Source organism: Berghia stephanieae, chromosome 5, assembly GCF_034508935.2.
Source record: "Berghia stephanieae isolate SIO BIC M18660-M18661 chromosome 5, UCSD_Bste_1.3, whole genome shotgun sequence".
Taxonomy (NCBI): domain Eukaryota; kingdom Metazoa; phylum Mollusca; class Gastropoda; order Nudibranchia; family Aeolidiidae; genus Berghia; species Berghia stephanieae.
Genome location: NC_088364.1, coordinates 53,749,260 through 53,758,706, shown reverse-complemented (window position 1 = coordinate 53,758,706; position 9,447 = coordinate 53,749,260). Strand labels below are relative to the sequence as shown.

At 33.0% G+C, this 9,447-nt stretch overlaps 1 protein-coding gene across 2 annotated transcripts in view; it reads right to left on the bottom strand.

Annotated features, from left to right (window-relative positions):
- Nucleotides 1–1,212: 1,212 nt before the first annotated feature.
- LOC144973195 (protein bicaudal C homolog 1-A-like) overlaps nt 1,213–9,447 on the bottom strand; it is a 72,339-nt gene continuing 64,104 nt past the window's right edge. The window contains exons 15-22 of one of the 2 annotated variants that reach the window (XM_078915342.1): nt 9,290–9,388; nt 7,794–8,160; nt 6,113–6,273; nt 5,564–5,721; nt 4,735–4,879; nt 4,258–4,403; nt 3,495–3,594; nt 1,213–1,734 (exon numbers count right to left, since the gene is read on the bottom strand). In XM_078915342.1, coding sequence (XP_078771468.1) covers nt 1,463–1,734; nt 3,495–3,594; nt 4,258–4,403; nt 4,735–4,879; nt 5,564–5,721; nt 6,113–6,273; nt 7,794–8,160; nt 9,290–9,388 — 1,448 coding nt within the window. In that variant the 3' untranslated portion in view covers nt 1,213–1,462. Of the gene's footprint in view, nt 1,735–3,494; nt 3,595–4,257; nt 4,404–4,734; nt 4,880–5,563; nt 5,722–6,112; nt 6,274–7,793; nt 8,164–9,289; nt 9,389–9,447 lie in introns of both variants that reach the window. The other variant, XM_078915341.1, reaches the window with a different exon arrangement.

Below are 9,447 nucleotides of genomic sequence, written 5' to 3'. Positions count from 1 at the left end.
TGCTACCATTTCCAACAATATTTGACAATAAACGTTTGATTGCATACAGTTGAAGGTCAAATTAATAATAATTTGTTGTCTTTGACTTATTACCAGACATTGTAAAATTAGGAGTAGCAAATTATGCATTGACTAAAAAAATAAATATGGACGGAATTTTAATGCATTATTTTCTTTTCAAGGAAAAGGACAAATAAATATGTCTGTGAGAAATTTGTAAATCAAGAAATGTATATCATTATAAACATGTCATTCAAATAAAAAGGTTTTTAAAAATCAGTATTCAATCAACACAAGGGAGTGGTAAAGTTAACAGAAAGGTCAAATTTAAAATAATAAAAATTCCCAATCATTTTAAAGAAATACAGATATGAGACTTTAAGCTTGATTAAATATAAAAGCAATTCCTTGTTCAGCTGAAGATTTTCACTTCAATTGAAGACGTGATCAACAACAACAAAACCGAAAAAATAAGAAATCTAAGCAAGATTAAATATAAAAGCAAACCTTTTTTCACCCCAAAATATTTACTTCAACATGGGAAGTCATCAACAAAAGAAATAAATTCCCAAACATTTATATAAAAATACTGTTATGGGACTTTTAAGCAAGACTAAATATAAAAGCAAACCCTTTTTCATCCCAAAATCTTTACTTCAACAGAAGTTATCGACAAAAAAAAAAATGGTTTGTAAATTCCTAAACATTTATATTATACCACAGTTGTAGGACTTTAAATCCAGATTAAATATATAAGCAAACCCTTATTCGTCCCAATATTTTTACTTCAAGTGAAGAAGTGATCAACAAAAGAAAAAAAATATATTCCCAAACATTTATATAAAAATACGGTTTTGGGACTTTTAAGCAAGATTGAATTTAAAAGCAACCCCAATTTCATCTCAATATTTCTTCTTCAACTGACGAAGTGATCATTTATATGGAATACCTCTAAATTATGAAAGGTTTGCCCGTGACACACGGATTGTCTTTGAAACTTTCTTAAACAAATCTATAAACTTTACATTTTCATTCTACTAACAACTAACTGAGTTCTAGTTCACAAAAATTCTGAACATTGTTATTAATTTTTTTATCAAAAATAATATTTATTACTTGATTTACAAAACAGTGTAAATATTTACATGTTATTTTTTGAGGAAATGAATCAAATGCCAAATTTTGTGATAAAAACATATTCATTCAAATATCTTTTATTTTTTTATTTTTAATAGACGGATTGTTGAAAACAAAAGAAGGAGATAAAAAATTAAAATCATAATAGGTCATCTTAAACATCATTAAAATCCGATTTCAGTACAATGTTAGCAAATTTTAACTTTAATATAATTTATGACAGGTTTGAATGATAATATATTTCGCCCTTTCATTCAATGCAAGGATAAAGGGACCTCTTCATATTTGTCCAATTTCTAAAACACATCAATAAATGTGGTGATATCTACCAATGGCCACTGGAGCTGCCTAAACCGGGCCCGCCCCTGGTATTCATCAGAGCTGATGGAGGGTTGGGGGAAGGAAACAACTCACTGGCACTGTTACCCCCGCCCCTAAGCAAACCACCACCACTACTGTCAGCACTGTTCGGTGAGGGATAAACAGGAGAGTGACGAAGAGAGCCGGATGACCCTGATGAACCCATGACAGAGACTGATGGAGGACTGTCAGGTTTAGTGGCAGGGGATGGAATCAGAGTACGACGTTTGTTCAGGTCTGAGGATTTTAAAAATTGGGAAATAAGAAGATATAAAAGATTCATGACTAATTTGTGAGTCTAGAAGTCTTGATGGTAAAGAGTTGGACCAACACACAAAAATGATAAATATTTGATTTTACAATAAAAGTCAACAGTGATTAGGCACTGGGATCAGGTTTAGAAATGGTGAAAAGCACATTGCAATTGACTAGGCCTTACCCAGAGAGTAGTAATTGTTATTGTCCTAACTGCATAACCATTTCCGGAAAAAGCATGAATCTCATTACTATAATGGATAACAAACTACTACAATTTCTACTACTACTACTACTACTACTAATACAACTAACTACTACTACTACTCATACTAATACTACTACTAGTATTTAATACTACTACCACTACTAGTACTCCTACGATGATGACTACTACTACTACTACTACTACTACTACTACTACTACTACTACTACTACTACTACTACCACTACTACAACTACTACTGCTTCTCATACTACTACTACTACCACTACTAGTACTCCTACAACGATGACTACTACTACTACTACTACTACTACCACCACTACCACCACCACCAGCACCATAGACGCAATTAAAGCGTTGTGATATGGATTTGATTGGAGAACTGCATCTCTGTTGTACATAAATTGTGGATACGTATACATGTACATAAATTGTGGATACATATACATGTACATAAATTACTATGATTTTCCATGGTTCAGATTCCTTCAAGCTTTAGCCCTATGGTCTTATGCCATTATGTAAAAATTGGATATATTCCTTGGGTGTTGCAGATGCCTTAGATTGTTTGGATTTGATAACAAGAATTTTTGACAGGTTTCAAAGGGATGTTGACAGGAAAGGCCATGTATTTGTTGTTTGTTTTTAAGGGTTTTATACTGCGCTTGTAACACATTTAAGTCATATCAGTGCAAGTAAAAAGGAAGGAAATGGGATGGTAAATAAAAATTCTCAAATTACAATTAAAGCAACCAAGAAAAAGCAAGACGAATGGGAATTGTTTCAAACAGGGAATAGATGTAGATTCCAAGAGGATACCGTCAATGTACTTTGAGATCACCTAAAGGTCTCATCCAAACACCAGCACAGGATTCCACTAAGAAAGACACACTCAAATGTTTACAAGGTATGTTTAAAACAAAAATATAACCATCATTACATAACAGAGAGGTGATTTACAAGTAAAAAAATATCACCTCCTAAAACTAACACTGTACATTTGTACATTAGACTGTTTCCCTCTCAGCCAAGGACTCCTGCAAGGGTCAAGACAAAACCAAGTAATCCCATTCCAAGACAAAGACAGAAAGCAACTCGGAAAATAGATATAGGGGGATAGAAGACATAACAAGTGACCTCTTGTTCACCATGGAAGGTCAAAAGATTCCACCCAGTGTATTTGCTGTGATTTCACTTGGTGGTTAAGGATCATGTATTGAGCTTTTACTCGAAAATAATGTAGTGCAGGTGTGTTCTTTGATTGTTTATGCTATCAGTCTTTTCAGGTGTGGTGTAGTTTCATGTGCTTGTTACCCATTAGCCGACTGTTCACACATTCTTCCCTATTATTCAAGTGAAGAGGATTTTATAACAGGTGTAAATCAAACAAAACACTACTTGTTAAGTGTCAATACTGTCACCTTTCTTAAGATATAATGAATTTTTATTATGTTTTTAAAATGCAAACTTTTCTTATTATAGTGAGAAAAAAAATCCTGAGATTTTGTAACTTACCTGCTATGGCCAGAAGCATTTTGCGACGAGCACCAAATGTGGATATTCCCAATTCTCTCAGGTCATGGTCAGATAAAGTCAAAAATGTCGAAAGATCAATCTACAGAAAGAGAATAAGAGGATAATACTTACATTATACAAATAAATATGATAGAAATGAGTAAAGTTACCAAACTTCTATTTGACCATATTTCTTCTTAATAGCAAAGAAACCATAGTTTGAAAGTAACATTGACAGTAATGCTCAGTCTTACTCATTGGGTAGTCCGATTATATGAATAAAAAGAATCGTCCAAGAGAAAATCTTTGTTTGCGTCCTTTCTTTTTTAATTTTTTCTTTTCTTTACATTTTTTGTACCTAATGAATCAGTAATACTACAACAAAAAATAAAAAGCAATGGCACTTTTTTTCAAAATTTGTCATAATTCCATAACTGATAGAATAATATCCACATTGTAAGATAATGAATTCTCTCATACAGAATTAATTTCACTTATTACTGTTGTATTATTCTATTATGTCTTGAAGCAAGTGGAACAATCAAGAAAATAAAATGGCAATGTCATGTACAAGTAATAATCCGGTTAAAATGTAATCATGTCATAAACGATTCGAATGCATCTTCCTAATAAAATAGTGAATATAAAATAAATTAAATTAATTCAAAACACATTTTCTAAAAATGATTTTGTTAAAAATCGCAACAAAAGCTTATAATAAAGACTTTACAAATGATATCATCAGATGTCAATCACTACAAACCTCTTGCTGTTGAAACAAATCTGTGTATTTGCTGAGTCCAAGAGCACTAAATAATTCAGCCAGGTCTGTCTTAGTAGCCCAAACACTTTTGTTTTGGGGGAGGCTGGCACTGTCTACGTGGTTGCTGTGGCTTAAGCCATAAGTGACTGAGGATTGGAAATTATAAAAAATCAAATATCATATTAATATTGTCATATTTACTTATCTTGCGTAGAGATAGTAAAAGAAATACACTTGATTATTTCGCCCCCCCCCCCTTATATAATTATTTGGTACTCTCCTCATAAAGTTGAAAATTGAATGCTTATTTGCCAAGATTGAAAACACCTAACACATAGGTCATCCTAACTCGCTCTCAAACTTATGTCATTTAATGTGTAATATTGTGTTCACTGCCTTTAAAAAATTTAATTAAAAATTAGAGTGAAAAAAAAAAAAAGAATAAAAAATATTATGAAATTGTCCATTTGTAATTACTTTTCTTCCTTGGGCTTGGATACTCTCCTGGTGCCTTGTTGAGGAGTCTTGATGGGAGACCAGGGGTCCTGTCTGGTTGGGTATCATGGTGGTCATCATTCCACAGGTCTTGGTCAATGGTCAGGTCTATCTCAGGCCTTGGAGACTGGATATATGTAAGTAATAATATATTAAACTCTATACAAGCTATACTTTACTATTATTATCATCATCATCATCATCATTATCATTATTATCAGATGAGAGAATAATACTTTTTTTTTTTTTAATCAATAATATTTTGAAGCCATCGGGCCCATGGAATCTGAATTTATCTCAATTTCGGGGAAAGTGATAAGGACAGCAGGAATTTTTAGCTACCATCTGAACAGGTCAATCCCACTTTCCAATCCAGTTACCAATTCACAGTTGGAGGAAAAAAGTGACTTAAATCCAGTCTAACCAGGATTGTTTGTTTTGGTTTTTGAGATGGTCACAACACACTTTTAAGTCAAACACCAGGAAAAATTTAATGATAGGATTGAAAAAAAGTGGTTTATTTGTGTGCTCAACATCAAAACAAGCGTATCAGACTTAAACACATTTTCTATTCTAAAATTGACGAAATGTCTTAGCTGTGAAGTGTACAGATACATTAGACTGATACATATTTTCTATTCTAAAATTGACAAAAAGTCTTAGCAGTGAAGTGTACAGAAATATTAGACTCTAGTATATACTTTCTCTTCTATATTTGACAACACTCCTCTGGATTAATGAAAAAAAAAAAACAAGAAAGAAAGAAAAAGGGCAAAAAAAAAGTTGTTCAATAACAAAACTTCAGTCAAACCTCATATCCCATGATGCCACTCTCCATACATCGCGTGCCGAGTCCCATCTGCCCCAGCTTGTCACGGATGGCAGATTCAGGCATAGATTTGGAGAAACCCATTCCTGACCAGATATCAGTTGGAATACGAGACTCACCCTCGGGCTTCTTTTGCATTGCTGTCATTTGGAAAGATCACAAAAAGAATGAAAATTGAATTTCTTAATTGATCAATTGGAAAATCGCTATGACAACTCAGATTAATTTTAATCGAATGTACTGATAACAGACATGACTATAATTTCAGAAAGTGAATCGATTTTAAGCATTTATGAAAAAGTAAAAACAGATTCAACTTGGATAAAGAAAAAAATATTCTGGCTTAAAAAGGAAAGAGCTGATTGAAGTGTACAACTAATTTCAATTTTCAAAATGAAATAAAGTGATTCTGCTAATGATCATCTCAAATGAACACATGCATTGAATTGTTCTCCGTTATGAAAATGTGGAAAATAATTTTTTTAAAACATTGATAGTCATTTTTTAAATTTTCTTTTCTTTAAAAAGTACCTTTCATTGCAAGGAGTTTTTTCTGCTCATAATCAAATCCAAACTGTAATGGTGATGAGAACAGGGAAGATGTTGAGTTTTTTCTTTCAATGCCGGGTGCGAACTTTTCAGAGAGATCATGTTCAGGAGGGCTCGGGGAATCTCGTACTGGAGTGCTGTTTCTAAAAAAAATGTAAATAATAAAATGTAAATTCTTTTTTTATATCAACTATTTTCATTATAACGAAAAAAAAAAAAAATAATAATGAAGACGCACATTTCTTTAAACAAATTAAACCAACCATATAATGGAAAATTATCGGGATAAAATTAAATATGAGGGTAAAATGTCAGGCTTCAAGTGCTGTTTAATGGAGGTGAGGATTTCAAAAACAAAGGTATTTAAATGTTATGAATAGAATAGGATTTGAGTTTAAGTCCCAATCTGTTATTTCAGAGACTGGAACTCAGCTTACAATTTAAAATAAAAAATATTTAATAATTTTTTATATCAAGTAAAATCAGAATTTTGAAAACGGGGAATCAGAAAAACAATCAGAACAGGTTTCATTTATGGTATTGGCAAATATATTTCGCATATCTAATTGGGTGACATTAGAGCTCGAGTTGGGAAGAATACATTGATGAGAGTTGGTTGCAAATATTGGACAAATCTCAAAGGTGATATTATGGGAAACAAAACATGAAGTAGCTTTCATTCAATCTTCAATCACTTCATAACAAAATGGCTAATGTGTGATATCACTTTCATGATTTTTGGGATGATCATGAAGATGACAATTATGACGAACCTGATGAAGGCAGTCTATAGAAACCATACACGCTGTTTAAGTGAACCAAGCTGGGTAACATATTTTGTCATAAATACCAAAGGACTAAAAACAAAACAAAACTTAAGACAAAAGCATGGCCCTCACTCAGCGTGTCCGATTGCAATGAAATACCTCATTCACTTCGCATCAACAAATACAGTGGACATCATATTTAACAAGAAGGAAACCAACAAGAGCTCGATTCAAGAATAAAAACAAAAATCAGTTTCACATAATCATTAAAAATAAAATACTAATAGCATTAAGAAACCATCCAAAAAGATCTGGAATATATATCTTAAAAATGAGAATTGACCTTCCTTATCAATAGCAACCAGCTTTTCAAAGAGTTGGGGACACCATTACACACAATACTATGACCTAAAACAGTAGTATGTTAGGCCTATAATATGATGTAATATAGATTTAGAGACATATATATTCCTTGTTTTAATTTGTTAGTCAAAAAAGGGCATAATTCTGGGACATGCAAAAGTCATTTCCATACACATAAAACAGTCCATTTATTTTCTTTTAATTTTTCTCAGATTGCCAAATCAGGACAGTCCCGATTTCACCAGGACAGTTGGCCGCTATGTTTATCATCAACATCATTGGAAATGAGAACAATTGTGGATTTGTAGACTGCACTAAATTAATGAATTAAAGATTCATTCTTCATTTTCGTGTCTTTGTCAAAGACTGGTGGTCAGGGGCTATAAAAGGGCATTAACTCTGACTGATCTCTGGTCCCTTAACAAGGAGGATCAATGCGAATATCTTACAGAGCAGTTTTACAAGAGATGGAACATTAATGCCAAAAGGTAATTTGATATCAATGTTTGTGTAACCAATTAACAAAAACTTACAGCAGACCGACCCCATTGAATATTGATGTATGGTGAGAACTTGACTGCTGTGCCAAAGAGCTGAGCTGTGTCAGGGAGGAGGTTTTGTTCAGCCCCAACAACTTGAGGGAGTGGAGAGTACTAGACATATCATCATGGTATTGGGACGGATGAGACGGATGGGGACTGGGGTGGTGCTGGTGGTGATGATGGTGGGAAAAGTACTGGTGGTGCTGCTGGGATAAATACTGTTGTTGTTGTTGCTGCTGCTGTTGTAAGTGGTGTTGGTGCAAATGGTTGTTGATGACAGCAGACCTGGTCAATGCTGGACTGTGCTTAGGTGACAGGACTTCCCCTAAAGCACCGTCTTTTTGAAGTTTGACCAAGTCTGCTGAAATAAAAGAAAGGGGAACAAGATAAGTGACTCTCAATTTTTAAATATGAATTATCATATTTATGAAGAGCTAAATCTAAGTTTTGTCAGTATACTTTTAGCTTTAAAATATTTAATATTTCTACAGATAGGCATTATGAAATTTTAAAAATTGGGATCAGGCACTGATGTAAGACATAAATCAGAAATGACGAGTATTAAAAACGTGCAAGGCAGAGCTGAAAGAAAAATACAAGATAAAATCATTTCCTTCCACTCCGCCACTTCAAATAATCTATTCCAGTTGGGGGTATTTTTTCTTGTATTTATCTTCCTACCTTGTCACTGTTTCATACACATCTTTTCATATTTTTAACTGATAGACAATGCACATTTTGCTTTTGGGCTCATATACAATATTTTCAATAAAAACAATGAGGACATCCACATTTTCTGATAAGACGTTGAAAAATCATTTGTAAAAACCTTTAAGCCAATACCTCAGCGAGTCTAATCAGGGCTACAAACTTGAGGGCCTTGACAAAGTCAAAGAGAATCAGATATATTGCCCTTACACTACAGATTACTATACGAGTTCAAAAAGAGTTAAAAGAAATAATAACTACTCGATAATTGAAAACCTTTATTACAATCTGCATTGATTTCTAGAAATTATAATAAATTAAAAAAAAACAAAACAGCAAAATGTGATGAGGATCTTAAAAGGTGGTGAAGATTTACAGGACATATTAAAAGTTAAAGAAGTTTGTAATATGAGAATGTGAATATGCAGTGCCTTGCAAACCAGTCTAAAGGTGTGCCTTATAATTATAAAAAATCAATTGCTTTTGTTACTGTAAAACATTCACTCTATTTCAATATATAAATATTAAAAATACAACACAATTGATATAAGTGAAATTGCTGGAAAAATTGAGATGTAACAGTCATATGAAGTACAGATGAGAGGATTGGTTGCCCTGCAGTGATTAAAAAAAAAAAACCCAAATAAAAGAGCCCAAGCGCTGATCTTTACAATATTGCAAGGTATAAAAAGTCAGTGAGACATCAATACTTGAGTGGTATTAAGTTTTAATAAATGTTTCTCTCAATAATCAAATAGAGCACGATCAATTCTAATTACCTGCAGCGTTACATAGTCCAACAGTGATTGGACTGACACAGGGTGGAGGAGAGTGAGGAGGGCTTGCACTGTCACTGGTAGCGTTACTTGGTGGACCAGCTGATTGGAAAGATAGATAAACACAATTCAAGTGAATTATTAAATAACTTAAAAACCAA